Below are 27,861 nucleotides of genomic sequence, written 5' to 3'. Positions count from 1 at the left end.
CAGGTTTTTATCTAGGGGTCCTCGGCTCCAGTAGTATGGCTTCTCACAAGCAGGTGATACTAGGTAGATTTTGTTTCAATCAGGGAAAGGGATTTCATTGATGGATATATTTCTTTGTTGTTCTTTAGGGGTTTTGCGGGGTTGGGTTTTGGTTTGGTTTTGATTTTGGTTGTTGTTTGTTTATTTGTTTGTTTTGAGACAGGTTCTCACTATGTATCCCTGGCTGTCCTGGAACTTACAATGTAGACAAGGCTGGGCTCACAGAGATCTGCCTGCCTCTGGCTCTTGAGTGCTGAATTAAAGACATGTGTTACTGATGTGGGATTCCCCTCTGTATGCTGTGAATAGCATTGGTTAATAAAGGACTGCTTTGAGCCCATAGCAGAGCAGGGCAGAAAGAGGTAGGCAGGGAAAACTAAAGTGAATGCTGGAAGAAAGTAGGGCAGAGTCAGGGAGAAGCCATGGAGCTGCCACCTGACACAGACATGCTGAAACTTTGCTGGTAGGCCACGACCTCATGGTGATGCACAGATTAATGAAGATGGGTTAAATTAATATGTAAGAGTTAGCCAATAAGAAGCTAGAGCTAATGGGACAAGCAGTGATTAACTAATACAGTTTCTGTGTGATTATTTCAGGGCTAAGCAGCTGGGACAAACAAGTGGCCTCCTCCAACAAATTGGTGCCAACATGTCTGACTAAAATCCACTTAAAACCTGAGAGGGCTTGAAAAGGAATTCTAGGCACAAAAATACAGAGTTTAACACAGCTTCTTGCTGTTTGTTGGTGGCGTGCTGCAGCTCCTTCAAGAGAGGCCAAGCAGTTTCTTTATTGATTAACCAATGACCTTCCCACATCAGTGGTTTCTGCTTTGGTTCCTGCATCCAGATTCCTGCCTTGGGTTCCTGGCCTTCCTTCCTTCCTTTCACAATGGACTGCATGCTGTAAGAGGAAACAAACCCTTTCCTCCTCCAGTCACTTTGGTGGATAAAGTGTTTATCACAGCAATAGCCAACTAGGACACCCTCTTTCAGAAAGAGAGAAAAGTAGACAGTCCCCGAGCAGTGACCTTCAAGATTGTCCTCTGGCCTTCACATGCATGTGCACACACATGCATGAGCATTAGTGTGAGGAGCACGCACCGTCATGTATACAAACATATGTTGAGGCACACATGTACATACACAGGCACATGTGATCTGGGACACACATATGCGTCTGTACTGTGATATTTGTGTGAATAAACCAGATTTTTTTTGGAAAGAAATTGTCACTTGGCTTGTCCCCCGATTCCAGATCAATGGGCATCGTGCCCAGAACTTCAGAACAAAGAAGGGCTGGGCCTGGAAAGCTCACAAGGAGAGCCCAAGTGTGCAAAAGCCTTTGGTCAGACACACGATTTCCGTGTAAAATTTGAGACATGATGAGTGACATTTCATAGGAAGAGAAAGCCAACACAATTTCTCGTTTTATTTCTACCTAAAGTGACAGCAGAGAGTTATAAGAAGAGATGATCAGCGAACCCCCCTTTCTGCAAGGCCCCAAGATGCCATGAATCTGGGCTGAGGCTCCCTGGGAAGGCTTGGCCATTGGCTCGGTGTTTTCACTGGGTAAGGAAAGCGCAGGCTTCCAGGAGTGCTGTGGGACACAGAAAGCAGGACATTCAGGAACAGATTTTTTTTTTCTCAAATCTATAAATCAAAGAGGTCTTGAAAACACTATCCCAGCCCTTGCCCCACCATTGTGAGTCAGGGCTTGCCTCATCCCCCCATGTGTTCTCCACAGCCTCTTCTAGCAACTGTGGCCTCCTGCTCTGACTGGGGCCACTTGACTCCACCTCTAAGTGAATCAGCTCACACCTCTCAGGTCCACAAGACACTCGTGGTCCTCTGACTCCTAAAATGTACACAGTGAAGAGCGATCTATTTGCTCATCCTTTGTCTGCAAACAGTGGCTGGGCATCTGCCTTGGGTGAGTCACTGTGCCATGAACTAGGGGCAGCATGGGAAGCAGCTCTGCCCTTGGGCACGTGGCCTCTACACCAGTGCTACCTGTTCACATGGTTTATCCAGTAGCCCTACTAGGTCAACCTGCAATACAGCAGCCCAAGGAGACGATCAATACAGAACTTGGCTCCTCATTTCTGTGCAATCAGCATGGGAAACCTGATAAACCTTTTTGTAGGATGGGGTATCCTGTGCATTGCTTGCTAACTACCCAGCCTTTACTGCCAGGTATCAGCAGTACCTACAAAACTGCGGTCATCCAAAATGTTTCTAGGAAAGGTCAAATGTCTCTTTTGGGGACAAAAATCATCCTAAATTTAGGACAACAAAGAGATTCTGGGCCTGTTTCTACCCCTGGACCACAACATCTGCCAGGCCTCTGCCTCTGAGTGGGGGACCAGATACAGGGATTCACAAGGCTCACTGTGCACAGGGAGTCAGTGCATGCTGAAACTTGAAGATCACTTCTGAAAGTCCTTCAACGATCTGAGTGCGGGTGTGTGTGTGTGTGTGTGTGTGTGTGTGTGTGTGTTTGAAATCTTTTTTTTTTTTGAGATAGGGTTTCAGGTACCTCAGACTGGTTTCAGTCTCTATATGTAGCCAAGGAGAACATCTGATCCTCATGCCTCTACCTCTCAAGTACTGGGATTACAGGTGTACACCACTACACCGAGTTTATACTACGTTAGAGATTGAACCCAGGGCTTCATACATAATAAGCAAATACTCTACTAACTGAGATACATCTCTAGGCTCTCTTCTAAATAGTGTTCAAGAATTAAATTATACACCTTCCTATATTTGAATTTATTTTGTTATGTGTATTGGTGTTTTGCCTGCATCATGTATGTCTGAGCACCACATGCATGTCTGGTACCCACAAAGGTCAGAAGAGGGTGTTAAATTCCCTGGAACTGGAATTACACACATTGTGAGATGCCACATGGACAGGTGCTTAGAACTGAACCCAAGTCATCTGGAAGAGCTGTGGGTACCCTTACCCCTAAACCATCTTTTTGGTTCTACATTTTAAGTTTTTAAAGAATTTGTATTTCTACATGTATTTTGGCCTCTGAACTTTGACCTTTTCCTGTTGTGGAATATTACTTTAACTATGTAAAGATGTGCTACTACATTTGTTTATACTGCAGAATATTATTTTAACTATGTAAAGGTGCACTACACTTGTTTATACTGCATTCATTTAATTAGGCAAAGATGTGTTGCTGTTTTACCTTACCTGCCTAAAGCATCTGATTGGTCTAATAAAAAGCTAAATGGCCAATATCTAGGCAGTTGAGGGATAAGTGGGGCTGATGGGAAGAGAGAATAAGTAGGAGGAGGAATCTAGATGAGAGAGAGAGAGCGAGAGCGAGAGAGAGAGAGAGAGAAAAGAGAAGAGAGAGAAGAGAAGAGAAGAGAAGAGAAGAGAAGAGAAGAGAAGAGAAGAGAAGAGAAGAGAAGAGAAGAGAAGAGAAGAAGGAAAGAAATGGGAGATGACTGGGGTCAGGCAGCCAGGCAGCCACCAGCCAGCCAGATACAGAAGTAGAAAAAGGAAGACATACAGAATGAAAGAAAGGTATACTTTCTTTCTGAGGTGAAGTATAGGTGAAGAGAAACAGGTTAAAATAAGTTATAAGAGCTAACGAGGCAAGCATAATTTAAGGTCGAACATTGGTATCTAATAAGAAGTCTCCATGTCATGATTTAGGAGCGGTTTGGCTGCCCAAAAGAAAGCCCGCTACATTCTGCCAGGTTGCTTCCTCAGTAATTCCATCTAGAATCCACTCACGGGAGCTTGAGCACTGCTTCAGATTAGCGGTGGCTACGACATACTCCTGTCCCAGGTACTTGTCATACGTTGTTTTGCCATGGAGTTTGGCCAAACACTCAGTGTTATCATTGAACAGAAGATTTTTGGTTTTAGACTGGAACAGGCAGAACTCCCCTGGACACCTCGATCCAGTTCTTCCAAACTGATTCTGTGTCAAAAGAACCAACAGTCCGTGAGTAGTCAAAAGAGAAGATGGGAAAGTCAAGGGTTCTCATCCCGGGTAAGGAGCAGAGCAGAAAGGCAGCAGTGTTCCTTTCCCTGCCTTGCACGACTCTTCCCAAACCTTGCTCCTGGAAGCACGCCCACTCTGGCCAGGGCTCAGGCTTTGCCTCACTTCCCACCTTGCCTTACACATCTCTCCTACTACTAAATCTGTTCTTGCTTCCTGTAGAACATCTTGCTGGTGATCAGAAGTCAGATGATGATTTTTTTGAGATCTGCCCTAAAAGCTGATCATCTAGAACATTCTATCATTCCAGCTGTCCAGAGGGGCAACAGAAGTGGGAAAACTCCCATGCTTCTAGGAGCTGGGTCATTGCAGGATACTCAGCCCCTCTTAGCAACAGTCCTTTCTCCATGCCCAGGACTGTTGGGCTCAAAAGGCATACCCAGGTCCAGCATGTGAGACTAGGACAGGGCACCCCAGAACACAATCAGCCCTAAATCCATGGGTGCAGGGGTCCCTACAGTTACCACGGCCAGCAGAGTATCAATCCATGGGAAAGCAATAAGGAAGTCCGGTTCAACATGACTCATCAGCCAGTGTTGATCAAACTTCGCAAATCTGACATGGAGTAGTTAACTCCAGGTGTACAATTCGGCGTACTTAAGCACAGTACAATTTAGAAAATGTTTCCTGGTGTTAATCAACTCCGTCCCATGTATACAATACAATGAAGCTTAAGACATGATTGCATCAAAACTCTTGTAAAATACAAATGACATCTTCCATAAAGATCGGCTTACAGATTAACTGGGGGAGTTGGCTCAAGGCACACAATGCTCCTGATAAGTGTCTCAGGGAGGAAAGTGCAACAGATTGACTGAGATAAACCGAAGAGTCTGGGGTCAGTGTGGCCTGGCCACGCAGATAGCACAGAAGTCACCAGGCGGTTAACCACATCAGTTCCCAGCTCTCTTATACATCTCCTTGAAGGACAATGCGTGATTAACATTCCTGGTTTCCTGGTGCTTATCTGTAAGGACGAGGACCTTGTGTCTCCCACATGTGGAGTGATCTCTGGGATTGCTGCTCTATGGACTTTGTCATAAGCATTGCCCGCTTGGCTTGCTCACTAATATAAGTCATGAAAGGAAAGAGCAGGGAGGAAAGGATAGAGTTTCTTCTGGACCATGACACGAGTTCACGTCCAGAACCAAAGAGCCTAACTGATCCCCTAGAAAGATTCCCAGCGTGGAGCAAATGCTATCCCCATGAATCAAGCAGAGGGGCTAGAAAGAAAGGCTTAAATGGATGAACACCTCCTATAGGAGCTCATGCAGTGAAGGACTTACTCGGGGACCCTGGTGGCCCTTACCTGTTGGTCAAACAGCACCTGCTGAAGGACTTCCACCTTGTCTGTCCGAGATATCACAGCATGATTTGGGGCTATGGCCAGGTGGCAGTCCTTAGCCTCAGTCACTGGCTTCCGGGTGTCATCAAGACACAGCAGCTCAAAGTCCTCGAGCCTCAAGTTCCTAGCCCACTCTTCAGTGCTCTTTCCTGGTGAGACAAAGGTGTCATTAGCCACAGCTAGCTGCTTGGTCAAGGCATCTTTCTGTATCGGTATGACTCCTTTGAAAGGCATATATAGGCTGTGATGAGCCGCAGGAGACGAAACGAAGCTTGATTCCGCACAAGCTATTTGACTACAGATATGGCAAGCATCACCGTCCAGCCATGTAAAAGATCTTATTCAATAACAAAGGGAGTAAAGCTCATACTTGCGGTAACATGGCTGACACTCAAAATCAAGATGCTCGGTTGAAAGAAACCAGCTACAGAAGGCCACAAGTGATTGCATTTATGAGAACAGGCAAAGTCATATTGACAGGAAGCAGATATTAAAATAGCAAAGATGGTGGTCTGCCAACAGGGCAAGGGGTTTTTCACGCTGTTCAGATGAGTATTATGGAGTGGGACCATATTGGTGGTTTATCACTCTGAATGTTCCAGACCCTACTAAATTGTACACAGACAATGGGCGGATGCTACAATATTCAAGTTGTATCTCAATCAATCTTTTAAATCATCTTTATGTATTTGTATCTGTGTGTGTTTTTGTGTGTATGTATGTGTGTGTTGTATGTGTGTATACACATATGTGCAGGTGTGCTTGCCTGCGAAGGTATGTGTGGAGGTGAGAGGTTGATATTTGGCTATCTTCCTCAATCACTTCTTCACTCATTTTGTGAGGTACAGTCTTGCACTGAACTCAGCTCATTGATTGAGCTAGACTGACTGATCTCCACCCCAGCATCCCCAGAGCTGGGACTGGAGGCATTGGATCCTCATCTGCCTTCTTACACGGGTACTGGGGATCTGAACTCAGGTCCTAATGCTTGCATGACTTGCACTTTACCCACTGACATAAATCTTCCCAGCCCCTCCTTTTACAAAAGAATGCTATCTAGCTATATATTTTCTAGTAGGTTCCAAAAAAGAAAACATGTTGAGTATCCTTTATTCCAAATGTTTAGGACTAGAAATACTTTTGCTTTGGAATTTGTTCAAATTTTAGAACATTTGCTTATACACGATGAAATACCATGGAGGTGGCAATGCAAAAAATCCATTATGTTTCACGTGCAAATTACAGAGGTCACCTGAAGGTGATATTGCACAGGGTTTCCAGAGTGGCTGCAATCAGGCTGTGACTCAGCACATGAGGTCAAGTGCAGGATTTCCCACACGGTAGATATGTCAATCTTGAAACATTTTCCAATTCGAAAGCATTTCCAAACTCGGACTTTCAAATAAAGATAAACTTTTCCCTCTCATTTCAGTACAACATGGAAAAAATAGGGAACTCCATGAGTTTATTGAGTGTGTTTAGTTAATTCCAATAAATATAGCTATTAAGTACCCGAGAACCTCCACATCAGTCTGATCCCTGAATATCCCACAGGCTGCCTTAAATTCCAGGTGTAAGTGCAGACGTGCCTGAGTGTGCACACGCAGGCTCGCAGGCTCATCTACCAAGCTTGCACTTGACTCTCCTTCCTTGGGAAACACCTTGCCGTCCTCATGGAGTACTCTCTAGAGTCCTCCGGAATTTCCTCTACTTAATACTGATAATTTTGGACTCAGGAGTTTCCTAACCCAAGCATGCTCACCCAGAAACAACAGGCCGGGAGAAGGAAAAGAAAGAAGAGGTAGGATTGACAGCTTACTGAACAAATCAGCAAGTCGCCTGCGGAGGCAGAGGTGGGGAGGCTGAGGAGAAGTACCAAACGGCTGGCAAGAGTTGAAGACCTAGTTTTGCTTTCCTAATCTAGAGTCCAGAGGGGAGGTTCTTGTTCAAATGGTGGCTGGCACACTATCCTTCATAACCTACATGTTCCTGTGGATTTTAACTCACTGACTCCCAAGGAATTTCTGACCAAGCTGAAGGAAGGCTTCTATTTACTTTTTTTTTCAAAAGGAAATTTTATCTACATATATTCAGTTACTATTACTATCTGTGCTTGTTTCATCAAATATAGACAGACCATGAGTTTCTTCACAGGTGCTACCAACTATGGCTGGTGGTGTGTGTGAATATGCCTGTGTGAATGTGTGTATGTCTGTGAATGTGTATGTGTGTTAATTTGTATATGTAGATATACAAATGCATGTCTGTGTGAATGTGTATATGTGTGTATGTGTATGTGCATATGTCCGTGAATGTGTACATATCTGTATATGTGTGTGTGAATTGCTTCAAAATCACTGTGACACCACAGATGCTCCCATGCTGCCTACTATGCTAGAGACTTTAGAATTCACCAGTTCATGCCTATAACTCCCAGAACTCAACTTGCCAAGACAGAAAGGCTTCCATGAGTTCAAGGTTCATGTGAGGTACATAGTAAGTTCCAGGTTGAGCTATAAAGTGAGACCCTAGCTGGGCGGTGGTGGCACACACCTTTAATCCCAGCACTTGGAAAGAAAAGGCAGGCAGATCTCTGTGAATTCAAGGCCAGCCTGGTCTACAGAGTGAGTTCCAGGATAGGCTGCACAGGGAAAAGCTACACAGGGAAACCCTGTCTCAAAAAACAAACAAACAAAACCCCAAAAAGCAAAAACAAAAACCCGAGACCCTGTCTCAAATGAATGAATGAATGAATGAATGAATAAATAAATAAATATAAATAGAATTCTTCTAGTCAAAAGTCTGAAAAGAGTTGTGTTATCTGCTCAAATACAAACCTGAAGATGAGGGTGTGCTATGGTGCTAAAGATTGCTTTGAAAGAGGAAGTGAAACGTCCTCACATACCATCAGTGTTCTGCAAGACAGTGGAGTCCTTCAAAAATGCAACATTTCCTGCTTTCTCAGCCAGGCACCTAAAATATTTCCCAAAATAAATATACCACAAGAGAGAAACCGTTAGAATTTTCATAAATATTTGTGGCACACATTCCCAAACTAAACCATGAAAGTAAACATGCAAAAGTTGGAACTATTTCCAGGAATTTAAAATTTAAGATGGCATCTGCAAGCGTCTGTGCATCTTCTCTCCTTCTAAAACGCCAGGGAAACACCGCTGGTGAGATTTTTCTTTTTTAACCCATAAACTTATAAAAGAGAAACAATGACCAGCTTTGGAATCTGGAAAGGCGGTGGCCAAGCAGTACTGGCCTAACTGAAGGGACAAAGCTGTGGCATAAGGTGGGACGGTAGCAGCTCAGAGGAAAGTTGACATGCACCACAGGACTCCAGACTCGGCAACTGGAAAGACAAGGTGTGGCTGAAGCGGCTGAGAACAGGGTAACTGGACAGAGCTTCACACAGGTGCCCTCACGTCTCGTGCAGCAGTCCCCTTAGGAAGGCTGAACCTTGACAACACTGCAGAGTAGGCAACAACCCAGGGGAAGGCAGAAGCAGGGGAGCTGGGCAAGCGGCTCATGCCTCATGGCTATTATCCCAGCACTCTGGAAGCTGAGGCAAGAGGACTGCTGTGAGCTTGAAGCAAGCCTGTGCTACAGAGTAAGACCTTTATCTCAACATCCCCCATCACCATGCATTAAAAAAAAAAAAAAACTGAAAAGTCTATGTTCGAGAAGATGAAGTCAAGAAAATATCCGTAGACTCTGATGCTCAAGCCAGGAGCCCTACCATGAGGCCCAGTGCCACTAAGACTGGAAGACTGGTAGAGAACTAAGAATCCCCCACCCCCCTTACTCTCAAATGTGGGGAAACAGGTTGAAGCCATCAGATGTTTGAAGGGAGAACATAGAAGGTTATACCAAAAGAATACCCCCAAGATTCAGAGACAGTATAAGGGAGAGGATTTTTTTTTACAAACTACACTTACTTAATATCATTAAAGATATCAAGAAATGAAACATTCATGAAGCAAACAAAGGAAGTTCCAAAACAGAAATAGTTGTAATACAAAGAGATACACAAGGGAAGTAAAAAATGGAGTCTAGAGGCAGGCAGACCTTAGTAAGTTCAAGGCCAGCCTAGTCTACAAAAGAGAGTTCCCGGACAGCCAGGACTGTGGCACAGAGAAATCCTGTCCAAGAAGCCAAATTTAAAAAAAAAAAAAAAAAAAAAAAAAAAAAAAAGGGGCTGAAGAGATGACTCGGTGGCTAAAAGCATCGGCTGCTCTTCCAGGGGACCCGTTTCCAGCATCTACATGGCAGCTCATAATAATCCATAATCCCAGTTCCAGGGGATCTGACTCCCTTTTCTTGACTCTGAGGGCACCAGACATATAGGTAGTATGCAGACATACATGTAGGCAAAATACATATAAAATAAATAAATGCATTTAAAAAGAAATGAATAGTCCTCACCACAAACATGCTTTAAGATAAGAGTAAAATATAAAACCAAGCAAATTTTGCTGAAACTGGAAGTAAAAAACTAGCTAAGGAACTGTAGGAGATAAGATGGTGATCAGCAGAAGTCCGTGGCTTAAAAAACAAGGCTTCAAGAGAAGTTAGAGAAAAGAGAATAGACATTGTCAACAAAATAATTGTTTTCCAAGACCGAATAATTTAGTGAAATGCCCACCAACTGCCCAATCTAATAAAGTAGAGAGGATTTGCATAGAGAAATAAAATTTCAGAGCATTTGGGATAAAAACATGGGCTGAGGAAATGGCTCAGTGGATAAAAAGCTCTTGCCTCAAAAGTCTGGTGATGTGAGATCAACTCCTAGGCACCTCCGTGCCTGGCGCGGACACACACCCTCGTGCCATATATTAAATATGAAAACAGTGCTGGAGTAGTCAAAGCAATACAAGCATCGATAAGACAAATCCAGGTGTCAAGACAGGCAAAGTTTGGGGCTGAGGCAGTAGAAGGACAGACAGGAGGCAGTGGGAGAGGCAAGGTTTTATACCATAGCAGGAAGTCATAAAAAAAAAAAAAACTTGAAAGCTACACGTTAAGAACCAGTAGTATTTGTAGGCTGGTTACGAATGCAGGCATGAAACCTGCGCAGCCACTAGGGACGTTCTTTACAACCCTGGAACTAAAGCTGTCATCTGGCCCAGCTGCACCCACCTGAGTATATACACAAAGGACAGAGACATTTGCATAGCCATGATTATAGCTGCTCTATTCAATAGCCACAAAACGGAAGCAGCCAAGATGATAACCAACAGATGAAGGGTAAAGAAAATGTGTACACATTCACAGTGGAAGCTTAAAGAAAAAGGAAATCATTATGTTTGCGGATGAAACTGTAGATAAACCAGACTCAGAAAGACAAATAGTACATGTTTTCTCTCAGATGTGGAGCCTGAATGTAAAAGTGTGTGTGTGAGCGTGTGCGTGTGCGTGTGTGTGTGCGTGTGTGTGTGTGTGTGTGTGTGTGTGTAACCAGAATAACAACCATAAGAAGGAAGGAAGAGATCTTTAAAAAAAAAAAAAAGATTTATTTTTATTATATGTGTATGATTGTTTGCTTTAATGTCTGTGTGCCACATGACTGCCTGGTACCCTGTCAAGGCCAGAGAAGACGTTGATCCACCCTGTGGATGCTAAGAATCAAGCCTAGGTCCTCTGCAAGAGCAGTCAGGACTCTTAACTGCTGAGCCATCTCCCCATCCCTGGAAGGGAGAGATCTTAGAGAAGCTGGGAAAGAGAGAGGGTAGAGTAACACATGCAGTAGGGAAACCAAGATGGAACGAGCTGGGGAAGAGAGAGGAGCAATTGGCCAGAGTGCAGGGGAACAAATGGGAACAGAATGTAACGCCACGTGTGTCTGAAGATGCCGTGATGAAACCCAACCTGCTCTTAGCTAGCCTAAATGAATCTTAGATAGATGTAAGAGAAAACAAGACTCCTGGCCTAGCTTTGGATCATTTTGTTATATGTTCCCAGTCTAGATTCTGGATTTAACTGGGAAGAAGACAAAGCAGTGTCTCTTAGCATAAACAGGAGCACCGATGTGCAGGTATTTTCAGAGAAATGATATAAATATCGTGCTGCAAGTCCGAGGAAAACGGGTCACAGGGCGCCCTTGGGTTCGCATCACACTTATCTACTTAGTATTTCTAAGTGCAATCTTACTGTAGCTTTTCTATTTGTGAATCCTTGAGGACATTTCTTGTACACTTAAAAAAATCAATGTTTGGCTGGAGAGATGGCTGAGGGGGTTAAGGGCACTGGCTGCTCTTCCAGAGGATCTGGGTTCAGTTCCTAACAACCACATAGCAGCTCACAACTGTCTATAACTCCAGTCCGGAAGATCCAACACTCACATAGACACACATGCAGGCAAAATACTAAGGCACATAAAAATAAGTAAATCTTTCTTTTAAAAAAAAATGAAAGCTTACAAATCACCCACATACAGTAAAAATCTCACTTTCCTGGGAGCAAAATGATCACATTTATAGTTAAAGGCTCAAAGTCCAGTTTGACCGTTGTCATCTGAGGACCTGTGTCACCATCTAGTGGTAAAGCATACTCTTGGTGAAGAAACAAGGGATGGGGAAGGAGCCTCCACATCCGCACCACACACTATGCAGATCCGTGAGAACAACACCCCAGTACATGTGAGTTGCACAGTACTTCTGACCCATGCAGTACTTAAAATGAACGAAATCTGAAAGCTAATTTTGATATTACTATTGGAAAATAACACTGTAAGACGGCTTTCTCCTTGTCATTTCTTTAAAAAAAAAAAAAGACCTATTTAATTTTTTTTATTGTTTTGGTTTTGTTTTTAATTTTTTTCCTTTTTTTTTCTTTGTTTTCCAAGACATGGTTTCTCTGTGTAACAGCTCTGGCTGTCCTGGAACTCACTCTGTAGACCAGGCTGGCTTTGAACCTACAGAGATTCACTTGCTTCTGCCTCCTGAGTCCTGGGATTAAAGGCATGTACCACCACTGCCTGGCTAAAGTGTGTGTGTGTGTGTGTGTGTGTGTGTGTGTGTGTGTGTGTGTGTACCCATGGAGGCCAGAAAAGGGCATTGGATCCCTGGAGCTGTGAGCCACCTGATAGGGGTCCTTGAACTGAACTCAGTTCTTCTGCAAGAGCAGCAAGCGATCTCTCCAGCCCCTTGAAGGCCAAAGTCAAGGAGAAAGTGAAAGCATAAGATGTAATGGTGACCCGAGTGGGAGGGGGGATACCTAAATGTCTCTTGAGAACACCGAGGCCCCACATTTGAGAACACCGAGGCCCCACGTGGGTTGCCGGCTGGACAGTTAAGCTGAACCCCTGTGGTCCTCGTCTAACCTCCATGCTCCAGGATGCTGGTGTCATAGGAGGCTCTGGCTCCTGCTGCCCAGTTGGCTCTTGGCTTGTCTAAGACAGGCCACACCCGGCCCCTAGAGCCACAGAGCCATGCGCTGAGGATGAGGGCTGAGGCCTGATGCTGGTGGCCTCTGTCCCAGACTCACTCACCTTAAAGCCCCGTTGTAGCCATGGTATCTCTCTTTGCTGTTGGGGGCACACTTATTCTCACCCTTCTCGTCACCAACACACAGGGCACAGAGATTAGATCTGGGGTCAGCCCCAGGAGCACAGCTTTGGCTGAAGAATTCATCTGAGCAGAAGGAAGGGGGTACCTTAGTGCTTTTGGCCAGCGTCAACATAAGGTCTTTACCCAGCGAGTGGCCTGTCTTGGTTTCAGCTCAGTATGTGGACAGAACAATATTCCACCACCAACCACAGACCCACAGGGACAGGATAGTCCTGGTGCTCGTTACAGTCACACAGAGGGCCCTGTCGTCACAGTCTTGTAGTGGGAACTCTGCTGAGGTGCATAATGGCCTGAGGGCTCTCTGCAGCAGAGGCCACCTACTGTCCACCTGGGCCACATCTGACTTCTTATTTGTACTTCTAAATCAGAAATAGAGACCCTGCCTTCTCCCTGTATGTCTGGCTTCTCAATAGAAAGAAGGTGGCCTGTGGCTCAGTACACCCCTGTGGCTGGTACACCCCTGTGACTGGCACACCCCTGCGGCTGAGTACACCCTGTGGCTGAGTACATCCCTGGAACTGAGTACACCCCTGCGACTGAGTACACCCCTGTGGCTGGGTACACCCCTATGCCTGGTACATCCCTGCGGCTGGGTACACCCTTATGCCTGGTACAACCCTGCGGCTGGTACACTCCTGCGGCTGAGTACACCCCTGCAACTGAGTACACCCCTGTGGCTGGTACACCCCTGTGGGTGATACACCCCTGTGGCTGGTACACCCCTGTGACTGATACACCCCTGTGGCTGGTACACCCCTGTGGCTGGTACACCCCTGCAGCTAAGTACACCCCTGTGGCTGAGTACACTCCTGTGGCTGGTACACCCCTATGCCTGGTACATCCCTGCATCTGGTACACCCCTGTGGCTGAGTACACCCCTGTGGCTGGGTACACCCATGGTATAATGACATGCTCAGGAGTGCCAGGTGCCAACTCTCTGGAAACATTCTTAAAAGGCATGGACTTTTTACATACACTATTACATTTGAAAATAACTGTTTTATTGCATTTTTACCTGCATTAGAAAACTCAAGCTATCTTACCAGACTTATGATTACAAAAAGATAGATCAGATTATTAACAATTCAGCTAGCTGCTAACTCAGAAGGTTGAACATATTTTAATTTTTTAAATTAAAAGTGGTCATTCATAATGATGTTCTTCATCTACGGCATTGTTCTAATCGATAAATGTACTACAGAGACTTAATAAGCAATAATCATGCTGTTGGGGGGTTTGTGGGCTGGGGAGAAAGTTCAGTCCTTAAAGAGCTTGCCATCCAAGCGTGAGGACCTGAATTCAATGCCAGAACCAAAAGAAGCCGGGTGTGGCAGTGTGCACTCGTGATTCCAAGCCTAGGGAGGTGCCAGGAGGCTGCCTACGACAGGCTAGCTAGCCAGTCTAGCCTAATTGGTGAGACCTTGTTCGTGAAAATGACACCCAAGGTTCTTCCCTGGCATCCGTATGCACGCACATGGCGGGCATGGCACACACCATTGTCCCCTCTCCCTCTCTTTCCTTCACTCTGCTTGCACATGGTAAAAACATGTTGAACTAGCCACATCCAACAAAGTAACTGAATATTTAAGGCCCAGGTCCTCACACCATGCTGTCACTGTGCTAACTCTAGACAACACTCTCCTCAACTTCTCTTATGCGAGAGAGAAATAAGCGCCCTTCTTGCTTAAGCCTCTGGCATTTGGGAGGGTTTCTCTTCCTTGTAGCTAGACCTAACCTAAATGTACCCACTGTGTGATCTAACCCAAGACAAGAGGAACTAGAGGTGACACAAAGCCCTGTCCCCTGAGCAAGGGTCCTGCTGTCAGACTCCGGAAGCCTACACTGCTGGAAGAGTCACGGTGTGTCAGGCTCTGGAAAGCTGAGCTGCATACCTCACAGCAGCAACTGTCCCATGACTTGGGAGGCACCGTGGTGATTGGCAAGAACAGCAACCATGTGCCCCAAATATGTCCCAACCAGCACCTAAGACCTAATCCTAATACAACGGGGCTCACACCTAAGAGATGCCATGTGTCCTGGCATCACCAAGCCTGCAGCAGGAAGGACATGGTCTATGCTGACCAAGGTGGGCACTGGATAGATAGGTTGGGCTCTGAGAGGAATTTAGGGGACACTAGGAAGTATTCAGAGCTGGTATCCAGGGGAAGCAAGCTGATATTGAGATCTGGATCTCCATAGGGGTGGGGTGACGTTGGGGAAACTAGGAAGTGTTCTGTAGCAAGCAGCCTGTGCCTCCAGGGCGCCAGGAAGTAACCACAGGAGAACCAATTATTCTAAAATAGACCAGGATGCCACAGCCAAGCAGCAAACCTCCTACCCACTTCCTTCCCTGAGGCTCCACAGCCTCCACTCTCCCACCCTCTTGAGAGACCCTCCCACATCCTCACCAAATCTGCAGGATCTGGTCTGATTGACGAGCAAGCCAACAGGGATGTTCCAGCCGGCGGTCCTGTCCACAGCGGTGTGGCAGGACTTCTTGCCTCTCACAGAGCTCCAGCTGAAGCCAGTATCTTCCTTTCTAACTGCTGCTACAGCAAAGTACCCTGTACAACGGTAACAGAGGCCATCTTAACCTCCAGGGTGCAAATGAGTGGAGAGTACATTGATCTTTGACCATTGTGTGTGTGTGTGTGTGTGTGTGTGTGTGAGAGAGAGAGAGAGAGAGAGAGAGAGAGAGAGAGAGAGAGAGAGAGAGAAGAGAAGAGAAGAGAAGAGAAGAGAAGAGAAGAGAAGAGAAGAGAAGAGAAGAGAAGAGAAGAGAAGAGAAGAGAAGAGAAGAGAAGAGGAAAAGTTGTTCTATGACAAGGAGAGTGATCTGAGCTGTGAAATAAAATAGTATAAAAAATTGATCTTAAGAAGTGATTACAGGACCAGGTGGTGGTGGTGGCACACACCTTTACTCCCAGTACTCGGTAGTCAGAGGCAGGCAGATCTCTGTGAGTTCAAGGCCAACCTGGTCTATAAGAGCTAATTCCAGGAAGGCTCCAAAGCTACAGAAAAACCCTGTCTCAGAAAAGAAGAAGAGGAGGAGGAGGAAGAAGAAGAAGTTACAAAAAAAAAAAAGTGATTACAGGGGACTGTCCCCAACCAGCCACATAAGTTGCTGAGTTATAAGCCTTTACCTGTGGGCACAGACACTGACCAATGGGAGTGGCCTCAACAATGCACAACTTGCCATCTGCAGCTGCATCAGGCAAGAGCAGCGATGACCACTAGATCAGCTGCTGCGTGAATGCTGGGGCATGCGCACAAGGACCACTCAGAGCTGAGTACAACCAACCCAGCATGGTGAGGACATTAACAGGATTGAGTTCTGCTGTCAAATGTATCATCCCCTCTGAGGGCAAGAGCCATGACTACAAAACTTAGCAAGCTCTGACTCTACAAGCAGCTGGGTCTAGAGCACACAGCCTGGACTTGCTGATGCTGGGCATTCAGGTTCAAGGCCAGGATTGGCACCAGCATTGTCTCTAGCTAAGAGTGAGATCCCAGGCACTGGGGAATTCTCCAGGCCACTGTCTCCTCAAACATACAGAAGGGGGGAGTGACGTTTCTCTTTCTACATCACCCTGCACTGAGTGACCACATGGAAGTTCTCCACCACGCATGAAGGTCCATAGAAACATTAATTATAATTATTCCCCTGTGAATTATCTGTATCTGTCAATGATGGTCAGCCTCTTTTGGTGGTTAGGATCCCCCTGCCTCTTTCTGACCCGACTCACCTTCCGCTGGTCTGTCCACACAGTCAGAGCCATTGCTTTTGGGGGATTCTGAAGAACAAAGACAATCGGAACACCATTGAATACCCAGAGTTACTGAGAACCATAAACATTTAAATCCCCACAAAACAAGACCAAATTCAAAGAGAATGATGAGGCATTTCAATGCCGGGGGAATAGACATTTCCATCATAGACAAGGACATGGCTGACCATAGCAGTACTATTAGTAATAACACCCAAATGCCATCCCCAGGCAATGGTGAAGAACTATGGCAGAGTCACACAGGAGATATTATACAACCATGGGACTGAATAATTTACAGCCACACATTTATGTGAGTGACTATCACAAAAACAAAACTGAGCGGGACACAGCAGACATTAAACGTGCAGTTCTTCCTCCCTTAATTAAAAGAGAGGTGAGGTGATTTTTGTCTTTGGAAATCAGGAGTTACTGCTCTTAGGGACTGTGGTGACAGCAGGTCACCAGGTGACTCCTGAGGCCAGTATACGGGTGCAATTTGTAAAATGTCACTGAGTTGTTTACTTGTATATTTTTCTGTGTTGTTCTATGAAAAAAAGTTTAAGTCATATTTATTTCTTTTGTGTGTGTGTGTGTATGTATGTGTGTGTGTGCACATGGCATGTGTGGTGCATGTGTGGAGGTCAGAGCACAGTTGATGGGAATCGATCCCTTCCACCATGTGGGTCCGGTGCGTTGAACTCAGGTAGGAAGTGTCTTTATCTGATGACTCATTTCACCATCCCCCAAAAATGTTTGTTTTGATTGAGAAGTAAACCACCCATGATCTGTCAATTCAGAAGGACAGGGTGGCCCCTTTTGTTTATTCTTTCTCCTGCTTCTCTCACCCATCTTCTCCGAGATCTAGTGAGTGGGGTCCCACCTCCCGACTCCCATGTCAGCCTCATATGCAATGACCCAGAAAGGACATCAGCTCCACTCACTCTGGTTCTCCGCCAGCACAGGAACTAAACCACACTTGCCCGCAATGTAGATGTAACCTCCATCCAAGCTCATGGCGTCGGCATCTCCTTTCTGTAGAGACAGAGCAGGTCACCCACACACCTGAGACCCTCGCTCTCTGTCTTCTGTTCCTGTACCTGACTAGACACCATGAGAACAACTGCTCTCAGCTAACATCTGCCTATTAGCACAGCAGCGTGGTACCCAGAAGCTGGCTCGTCAACTCGACTCATGGCTAGAATGAATAAACCACACCCCATACAGAAACACAGATCGTCAAGGTTGCAAAGCTACTTTCTCAGTCACCATCTCTTTACAATTACATTAAAAAATAATTAGATGGGTCTGGAGATTGGCTCAGCAGCTAACGGTCCCATTGCTCTTCCAGAGGCCTGAGTACAGATCGAGCAGCAACACGGCAGCCCTCAGCTGTCTCCAGTTCCAGGGGACTCGATGCCCTCTTCTGGCCTCTGAGGCCACTGCATGCATGTGGCTCCCATAATACACTCTTTCACTCACAGGTACACATCAAATAAAATAAATATTAAAAAATGTTTCCTGACGGGCGGTGGTGGTGCACACCTTTAATCCTAACACTCAGGAGGCAGAGACAGGCAGATCTCTGTGAATTCGAGGCTAGCCTGGTCTACAAAGCGAGTTCCAGTACAGCCAGGACTGTTACACAGAAAAGCCCTGTCTTGAAAATACATATATATATATATGTGTATATATGTATATATATGTGTGTGTGTATATATATATACTGTTTATTTTTAAACTGGATCAAAGTATATAACCCATACAATCCAGAATTGCTCTAAGCTGCACATAAAAAGAAAACTGGAATGAGGAATTTCAAAACTCTTGTTGTAGATATCTCTGAAACTACATTCAAGTGGGGTGTGTGTGTGTAAGAGAGAGAGAGAGAGAGAGAGAGAGAGAGAGAGAGAGAGAGAGAGAGAGAAGCAAATCTTCCATTTTTTCTAAATTACCCCAATAACCCTAAATTGCTCTTTTAATGAAAAGGGTAGAAATTCCACAAGTTGCTTTTCAGACCTTGGAGGTGCTCGCTCCTTCATGAGCACATGCGCTAGCGTGGCCCCAAGCCCACCCGCTCTGGGCTTTCCTCCTTTACAGTGGCGTCTTGGGTGACCAACCTCCCTATAAGCAGACGCCCATGGCCTGCGCCCAAGAAGCACGCTGCCCGCACCACACGTGACCCAGGCTCCCTACCATGATTGCGGTAATGCAGTCTTCCGTGGTGGGGAACGAGGTGCAGGTCACCCTGCCATTGCTCGCTCTGTTCCACTCGTCACACTTGCGCTTCTCCTCGCTGCCCACGGCACACCACGTGACCCGGGCACGTGTGGCAGCCACGTCCTTCTCCTCTGTGGGGAGGGACGATAGTGAGAGACACTTAGGCTCTGCCTCATTCCCACTCTGTCCTCCCTGGGGATCAGGTTCCTGCCTGGATTTTCTGAGGCAGAAGAATCTGTGTGGGACCCATTCATCTTCCCTTCTCCCCATCACAGCTCCCAAACCGCTTCAGGCCTTAACTAAGGTTTTCTGTGTTCCTCACCTCTGTTCGTTGGTGGGCTTCCCTGACTTCTAATCCATCCATCAGGCCTTAGTGTAACCATGTGCCTAATGTTCTGGTTCCTTGGAATAAAAGCCCCATGACATGGAAACTAGTGTATAGCCCAACAGCTGGCTTAGAGGACTCAGCCCTGACCGCCCATTAAGGCCCTATTCACCCTTGGGTTTCTGCCTGGAGTTTACTTACTTCTATGCAAGTTCTGGATGGATGTGATATAGTTGTAGGTCAGGTAGAGGCCAACATCTACCTTCGGGGGAACCCTTGAGAACCCAATGGCTGAGTCTTTGAAGAGCAGGTCCTTCTCCTTCTGTCCCGCTAGGGAGGCAAAGAGCTTGAACTCTGATGTTTTGTCCTTTCCAAACTTGTCCTGTTGGCGGAAAAGTAGAATTATGGCCAGAAATGAACTGGGGAATGACTACCCGGGACTTGGGGATAATTCTAATGGAGCAGGAGGTGACATCCTCTCTCGCAGGGCCTCTTCCCATTGCAGAGACACAAGCTCATCTATAGCTTACTCCCTGGAAAACTGCTTTGTCTTGAGGTCCTTGGGGACCAAAGAATATCGCCTTGTCCCCTGCTTCTGCTGGAGCCGAAGAGAGCCTGCCAGAGGCTGATAACGGAAAAGGTTCCAATGTTTCTGTTATCCAGAGGAGGGTCGGTGCCCACAGTCCTTAAGCTCTCTCTGCTGCAGAAGTTAGGCATGGGGAACCCCCCCCCACACCAAACTTAATCAGGCCTCGGGGACTGTAGGTGGGTGTACCTGTGCCTGGCTGAGAAGTTCCCAGATGGCATCTTCCTTGCCCCTCACACTTCGGGCCACAACAGCGTGAGAAGGGACTTGGGCCAGGTGGCACTCCTTATACTCCTCCACCGACTTCCAGGTGTTGTCTGGGCAGAGCAGCTTGTACTGGTTCCTTTCAGCTTTATCTGGTAGTTCCTCTGGCAGGAAGGGAGAGGGGGAAAGATGAGCCAACCTTTGGCCATGACCATGAGCTGTGGCTCCCCTTCTCCCCAACAGAATTCTGATCACAGAGTTGACAAAACTGAATCAAAAAGACAGACTTGGTCCTCGATACTGAGAAAAGTAGAGAGAGTCTCCAGAAAGTACTCGAGTGTGCTAAACTCAACCCTAAAGCAGCTGCTTCAGTGATTCAAGGAGGCAGATCAAGTTCTGTCAAGGTCCCCACAGCCTCTGACAAAAAGGAGACAGGCCTGATAAGTCAGTTGTCATGGTACCCCCTCCACACACACACACAGTACCAGTACTTGAGAGGTAGATCAGGAGTTCAAGGCCAGCCTTATCTACATAACAAGTTTGAGGCCAGCCTGAGCTACATCTCAAAAAACAGAAGAGAAGGTGATGGGGGGAGTGGATGCCAAGGGAAGTTACCTTACCCATGTCACCCATGGCAAAAATTTGGGCCTGAGGAGATGGCTCAGTCACTAAAGTGCCTGCTACACGAGTGTGGTAACCTGAGTTCAAGCCCTCAAAACTTGTTTTTATAAAGGGGGGGTGCACACTTAAAAACTCAGTGCCGGGGAGACAAATGATCCCTGAAGCTCGCTGGCCACCCAGACTAGTCAGAAAGGCAAGCTAAAGGTTCAGGGCATGAACCTGTCTCAAACACCTGCTCAAAAGAGAGCAACAGAAGTCCTCCTCTGGACTGGGCCTGCATACACGTGTGCATGTGTACTACACACACACACACACACACACACACACACACACACAAATAAATACTTTTTTGGTCTAAGTAAAAAGAGGAAAACAATAGGTGCTGGGGATATAGCTCAATGGGAGGGAAGGAAAGAAATAGTGAGGAGGGGGGGCTTATAAAATCAACAGGACAGTGTGATAAAACTAAAAGAAAGTTCAGAGGGCAAGATGCCACAGGGTTGACCTATAACACTCAATAATTTTTAGTAATAACAGAACACAAACTAGTATAGAATTGGGTACTTTAGCAACTAATTTATATTGAATAAAGGCAATTTGACTTGAAAACTCACAGCTCCATAGTAAGAAAAAAAAAAGCACAGCCTGTCCAATGATACTTTTAAAGGGTGTAGAAGCCTGGCATTGTGACGCGTGCCTGTGATACCAGCACTTGGCGCAGGAATTCAAGATTATCTTCAGCTATGTTTGGAATTCAAGGCCAGATTTCAAGAGTGTGAGGTGGGGGCTGGAGAGGTGACTCAGCAGTTAGGAGCACTGGCCACTCTTCTAGAGGACCTGGGTTCAATTCCCAACACCCATACAGCGAAACACAACCATCTGCAACTCCAGCTCCAAGGGATCTGACACCTCTTCTGGCCTCTTAAGGCACCAGGCATTCATGTGGTGAACAGACATACATGCAGGCAAAACACCCATGCACATAAAATAAAAATTAATTTTCGGAGTTTTTCTTTTTTTAAGAAAAACTTAAAATAAGAGCTGGACCCTGTAGGCAACTTGATAACAGTGCGGCTGGAAACTGAGGACTCTGGCGACCTGCACATCCGAATGACGATGAACAGACATAATAGTGGGGGCTGCACCCACAGCTTCTCCCTTGCCCTTACCTAATATGGTGCTTCCTCTGGTAAAAGCCACATCCCCAGCGTTGTCTCTCAGACACCTGGGAAGCGAGACGAAAGCAGTTATAGACTTGGTGTCCCCGGCCGTGTCACTGGCCATGTGGCTCTTTCTCTCCAGACCAAGTGTGCAAATGTGCTTAGGTCAGCAAGGAGGTAGGGAAGTCACTGGACAAAAGTGCCTGAGGGCCGGGAGCAGCCTGGGGAGGAGGCACTGAGTCTTGGCAAAGGTGGAGAGGGTGGAAGAGTAAGTCATCCAGAGGTCACACTCTCCTACTCTAGAGAGAGACCCGAGTTGAACAAAATGGCCTGGTCACAGTGGCTGCCCCAGTCAGATGGGAGGGAGCAGAAGTTAGCTAACCTAGGACAATAGGAGGCAGTCAGAAGCAGTCATTGCCAGGTTGGCTACCATCAAGGTGGTATAGAATTTGGGGCCTTGTTGGGCCTCTAAGGGATGGAGAACATACAGTAGAGAGGCCAGCCACTTCTTAAGACTCAGATTCTCAGTCTGCACAGCTGTAGAAGAACCACATCTCCATCCCCAGCAGGCTGTGCACTAATGGGGACCGAGGGAAATGGCACCCTGCCCTAAGATGGTATCACTCACTTGAAGGCGCCTGCATAACCAGAGTACGGTTCTTCTGGGGAAGAGGCGCATCTGGCTGCTCCTGTCCCTGTACACAAGCTACACAGGTTGGGAAAGCGATCCTTGTTGGCACCGGGAATACAGCTCTCTGAGAAGAACTTGGACACCGCTGTCAAACACAGAGAAGTAGACCACAGAGTGTGAGCCAGTCCCAGCCACTGCAGCCCTGCCCCCCAGCAGTGACCCCCACAGACAGACTCCCTTTCCTCCATCCTGCAGGACAGGACAGTACTGTGGTCTTGGGAACCCAGCCGTGCATCTTTGCCCACAGATACTCATTGGCGTCTCCCAGAGCTATTGGTGTGGTGGCCCCTGTTTCTAGTTGATTAGCCAATCTCTGTCCAACCTTGGACTCCTCCCAGATGCCCACCTATGCCAAAGTGGCCTGGGTCTACAATGAGAATAGCAACTCCCACCTGAGACCACCCAGGATCCCCCAGACTACTTTACCTTCTTCAAGGGATGCAGGTGGCCCCTCCCAATTCAGGAATGGACGAAGGGTCCCTATGGGGATATTCCACCCAGCGCTCCTGCCAAGGCCTGTGTGGCAGGACCTCAGGCCTCTCAGTTGGTTCAGACGAAAGTTACTGCTTTTCTTCACAACTGCTACAGCATAATAGTGAGTCCGGGGTTCTGCAAAGGAACAGAGAAAACGGACAGGGCTTAGTCCGGCTGGGAGATCCCACTCCACCCAAGCCCCTTAGGAAGGAGACCCATGTATCAGGAGGATCTGTCTTCATCCAGAGTCCAGAGACTCAGCTCCCCAGTGTATGATGCTGACTGGGTCAGCCTCTTTGTGTTCATCCATTCTGACTCCACAGAGTCCACGGCCACAACACAGCCACCAGGTTTAAGAGTCCCTAGGAAGAACTCACGAGTTTTGGTCCCATAAATTTCTGCTGCAATAGGGCGCAGTTTGTAGGGGGCCGTTCCTGCATTAAACATCGAACCACCATCGAGAGTCATAGCATCCGCTTTGTTTGTCTGAAAGAAAATGGACCAGACACCAGGCAGTGGAGGCGCATTCCTGTAATCCCAGCCCTCGGGAGGGAGAGGGAGGTGGACCTCTGAGTTTGAGGACAGCCTGGTCTACAAAGCAAGTTACAGGACAGCCACGGCTACACAGAGAAACCCTGTCTCAAAAAGCCAAAGAAGGAGGAGGAGGAAGAAGAAGATGAAAGAAGGAGAAAGAAAAGGAAGAGGGGTAGAAGAGGAGGAGGAGGAGGAAGATGAGGAGGGGGAACCAGAACAAGAACAAGAACAAGAAGAGAGAAAGACAATGGAGCAGACATGCTTCAGGAGAAAAGCAGTCGAACTCTGCAAATGGTATTTCAGAGCTCCAGAGTGAGTTAGTTTTCCTTATGTCCACATGTCCTACCTCGAAGAGGATGGCACAGGTCAGAGGTCATTTGCTGTGTGGAGTAAGCATCCCCTGGGCTCTGACTCCCGAAGTTGTGTGTGCCCTCTACATGTGCCTGTCTACTTCCACTCCAGTCATCCTTGGTCATGCTGTCACAGCCATTTATATTTCAAGTTGTTTGGTCTACACACTCTATCACCTGTTTTGACTCCATGTGTATTTTCAGTCTCGGGGACGTATGCAGTGTATGAGCTCACACATGAGAGGGCATGAACATGTGGAGGCCAGAGCTTGACTTCGGCTGCCTTCCATCTCTCTCCACCTTACTCTTGGAGACGAACCTGGAGCTCACCAGTTTGTCTAGACTCCGGAGACCCTCCTGTCTCTACTTCCTGGATGCTGAAAGCCACTACATCCAGCTTTTACACGGGTACTGGAAGGCAGACGTGTGTCTTGATACTGTCTAGCATCCTGGCCATCCCTGCCCAACAGCTGGGATATGGCACTTATGCCCATGTCTGCCTTATTTCTCAGGGCTTTAGAGACATGACACATCCATCAGATACGACTGCCTCTGCTTTGTGCTTGTGAACAGTGTGAAATAAGACCCCAGGTTCCCCACAGGGTATCTCTCAATGTTAGTCTGTCTTTCACCAGCAAGAGCCGCCAGTTCTTGTGAATGAAGAGGACTGCTCCCAAATGATAGACAACGAAGCAGAAGGAAGAGATGAGACTTTCCAGTTAGACTCCGCTGCTCTCCCTTGCTTTCCTTTATTGGAGTTGGGGTATTAACTTACCACAATGGCCTGGATGCACCGCTGGGTGGAGGATCTCTTGACACAGTTGAGTGGCTGGCCACCCACTCCTTTCATGGCCTTCTGCCACCTGGAACACTTTTGTGCCTCGGGATTTGACACGGCACACCATCTAACAGTCGTCTTCCTAGCCAGACAGAGTCCTGGGGGAAAGAGGGGAGGGAGTTAGGAGTCCAGCAACGGCCGTGGAGGAGACCTCCTCGCCGTCCGGTGGAGTTCTGTAGACTTCCCATGGCCACTGCCCTCCTTCCTCCATGTTACATAATCTCGTTCAGCCACTCTGCTCTAGTTAAGCTAAGCTGCGGAACCACAGGGAACTCTGTCCCGGCCAGAGGGCTGAGATTCAACACGTTACAGGTGACGGGTCCCTAGGTTAGTTTCCTTCTTATGGCTAACATGTTTCCTACCCGCCAAAAGATGGTCCAGTCTGAAAACTGTTTTTATTGACTTCTACCTGCTTTGTCCTAGATGAGCCTGGCAGGGAAGCAGGGGGCGGATTATAGCTCGTTTTACTTATGTGCAAACTAGATCTTAATGTTGCAAACATGGAAAACTTCATGCATTGCTGAGACTGAATAATGTAGCCACTTTGGGAAACAAGTTGGCAGTTGCACATAGAAATGAGAACATAAATTTCCACCATGCCGTGGTGGTGCGTGCCTTTAATCCCAGCACTCAGGTGACAGAGGCTGCCAGATCTCTGTGATTTTGAGGTCGACCTGGTCTACAAGGAGAGTATCAGGACAGCCAGAGCTGTTACACAGAGAAACCCTGTCTCAAAAAACCAAAACAAACAAAAACAAACCACATGTTTACATAAATACTTAGCATTGATATTTATAGTGGCATTATTTATCTAGAGCCTCAAAAAAAATTTTAAATTGTGTGACTACCTAAATTCCAACACTAGTGAATGGCTTAACAAAATGTTGCACATCCATTCAATGGGATATTATTCAGCTATAAAATGGAAAGAAGCACATATATGTTATAACACGAGTGAGCCTCATCTATTCTAGGTGAGGGACGCCACATACAAGACAAAATATTGGATGACTCCATTAATGTGAAAAGTCAGAAAGGCCTTTTGTTGAGACAGGGTTTCTCTATGTAGCCTTGGCTGTCCTGGAACTCACTCTGTAGACCAGGCTGGCTTTGAACTCACAGAGACCTGCCTCTGCCTCCCCAGTACTGGAATCAAAAGTGCATGCCGCCACACTTGATCAGAAAGAATAAATTTAAGATAGAAAGTAAATTAGTAGTTTTGCTGTGTGAGTTCTGGGATTAGAATTTAGGTCTTCAGTCTTGGTGGCAAGCACCTTTACCCAACGAGTCCCCTCATCCACCCCTCAGGGTGCTTTCTGTCAACACCCTCACACTCTCAGGCACTGTGTAGCTTTATCAAGTGATAAGGCTTTCCAGCTAAGTAGATTTGAACCCAGGCAGTTGGGCACCAGCACTGCTGACCACTGGGCTAGCCTGTCTGTCTAAGATCCCTGGGTTAGACACAGGGTGCCACTGCAGCAGGGCTAAGAGAGGGCAGAGGGGAAGACCATGGGGGTGGGGGGGTCCCCAATCCTGGTACAAAGAAGCCTTCTCTGGAAGCAGTGACCCTGAGACTTGCAGGGGAGGATGGAGACGGGAGTGCTGCCTGCCGCGGGACAGAGCAGACTGATGCCTATGTGACTGAGCCGGGAAGGTGTGGCCAGAGGACCTGGGAGGGAAAGGATGGTCCATATGCGACAGGGGACAGCGCTGAGGACAGAGAGGGGCAGAAATAGGGAGCTGGTATAGCTGGGTAATGGATGAACTCTGGACATGAAAAGAGCCAAAAAAGAAGGGAACCAAAGGAGCCAAGGAGTGGCACAAGGAAGGCAAGAAGCCAGTGTGGGGAGTCCTTCCTGCTCCTGGGTGAATAAAAGACTATGTGCTATGTCAAGCTCCCCACCCCATAAATACTGGTGCTGAATACGGAACACTCTCCCTCCCAGCCCTCTGTAGCCCCGTGCTGCAGCGGAACATGCTCTCAGCAGCCAGCGTTCCCGAAGGAGGCATCATTTCCTCAGTAGCCAGGTATATCCTGGTGGGATTGGATACTGCTACAGCACCCAAGTACTCCCTGAGACAGGTCTGAGTCTGTCCCCCTCTGGCCGCATCATTTTTAAAATGAAGAAATCGAGGGTCAGGATGGCAATGTTTTGCCACAGTTGCACGTCCTTGCAGAAGCTAGAATCTAAACTCAGGTCCCTGTGTGTCTTAAGAAAAGAGTTCATCCTCTCTGAGTCTTATATTCCTCCCCAAACAGAGCAGTACATTTGGTACTGAAAGTTCTGGAAGGACACAAAGGGACAGCATTTCTAGAGATTCTCTGGGGAGCTCTGAGCAGCCCCAAGCGTAACCCTGCCCTGAACCAGTGGAGTAGGTTCTTGTCCCCCATCTAGACAAGGGCAAGCAGGACTATGCCCATAGACTCGTGTGTTCAAACCGTTAGGTATGCGTTCACGGTGCCTACAGGCAGAGGCAGGGATGGGATGCCCACCTTCCCGGCAGGTGACATCCCCAGGTACCTGTACTCACCAAGGGCCTCAAGAAACAGCAAGGCGGGGATGAACAGCCTCATGTCTGTGGTCTCGGGGGACCTAGAGAATAAGCCTGGCTTTGGCACCCTTCCTGGGGCCCTTTATCCATGCTGGGTGACCTCACAGATCTGGCCCCACCCTGTTGCCCAATAGGCCTGCCTTCCATCCTGCTTCCCTCAGCCAGGTATGCTTGCTCTTAGAGGCCAGGCTCCTGGAGCCAGGAAGGAGGAAGCAGGGACTCCAGTCCCTCCTACATGGGCTCTGATAGTACAGGAAACCTAGTGATTTCTTCAGTCCCCACCCAGCTTCTGCAGGATCATTGCCACAATCACGATCCCTAATGATTATCCTTTCTCTGTGTCCGGCGCCCTCTAGAGGTGGAGCACGGAGCAGGGGTCTTTATGTGTGGATTGCCTTGATCTTAAGCTTGGAGCAGGCAAACCCCCTCCCTCCGTGGCTGGACAAGGAGTGGTGGCTTCTAAAAAGGAGCCAGCTGCTCAGTCCTGGACAGCAGCAGCATCCTGGAGATGGCTGCAGGGACAGTGGGGTCAGCCTAGACTTGCACACAA

General features: G+C 47.2%; 1 protein-coding gene across 1 annotated transcript; it reads right to left on the bottom strand.

Annotated features, from left to right (window-relative positions):
* Positions 1 to 1,455: 1,455 nt before the first annotated feature.
* Positions 1,456 to 27,439, bottom strand: Ltf (lactotransferrin). The gene is made up of 17 exons (XM_050139219.1): positions 27,291 to 27,439; positions 24,696 to 24,856; positions 23,414 to 23,522; positions 22,989 to 23,171; positions 22,500 to 22,647; positions 21,881 to 21,936; positions 20,076 to 20,254; positions 19,502 to 19,682; positions 18,952 to 19,106; positions 17,700 to 17,790; positions 16,735 to 16,782; positions 15,397 to 15,552; positions 12,910 to 13,051; positions 8,320 to 8,387; positions 5,379 to 5,563; positions 3,799 to 3,988; positions 1,456 to 1,638 (listed from the first exon to the last, which is right to left on the bottom strand). The coding sequence occupies exons 1-17, from the start codon at positions 27,331 to 27,333 to the stop codon at positions 1,604 to 1,606; spliced, it is 2,130 nt and encodes a 709-aa protein (XP_049995176.1). The 5' UTR covers positions 27,334 to 27,439; the 3' UTR covers positions 1,456 to 1,603.
* Positions 27,440 to 27,861: the final 422 nt, after the last annotated feature.

Source organism: Alexandromys fortis, unplaced genomic scaffold (assembly GCF_014885135.2).
Source record: "Alexandromys fortis isolate MF-2015 unplaced genomic scaffold, M_Fortis_MF-2015_v1.1 scaffold_36, whole genome shotgun sequence".
NCBI classification, from domain to species: Eukaryota; Metazoa; Chordata; class Mammalia; order Rodentia; family Cricetidae; genus Alexandromys; species Alexandromys fortis.
The sequence above is the reverse complement of the archived record's forward strand: the minus strand, read 5'-3'. Positions and strand labels throughout refer to the sequence as shown.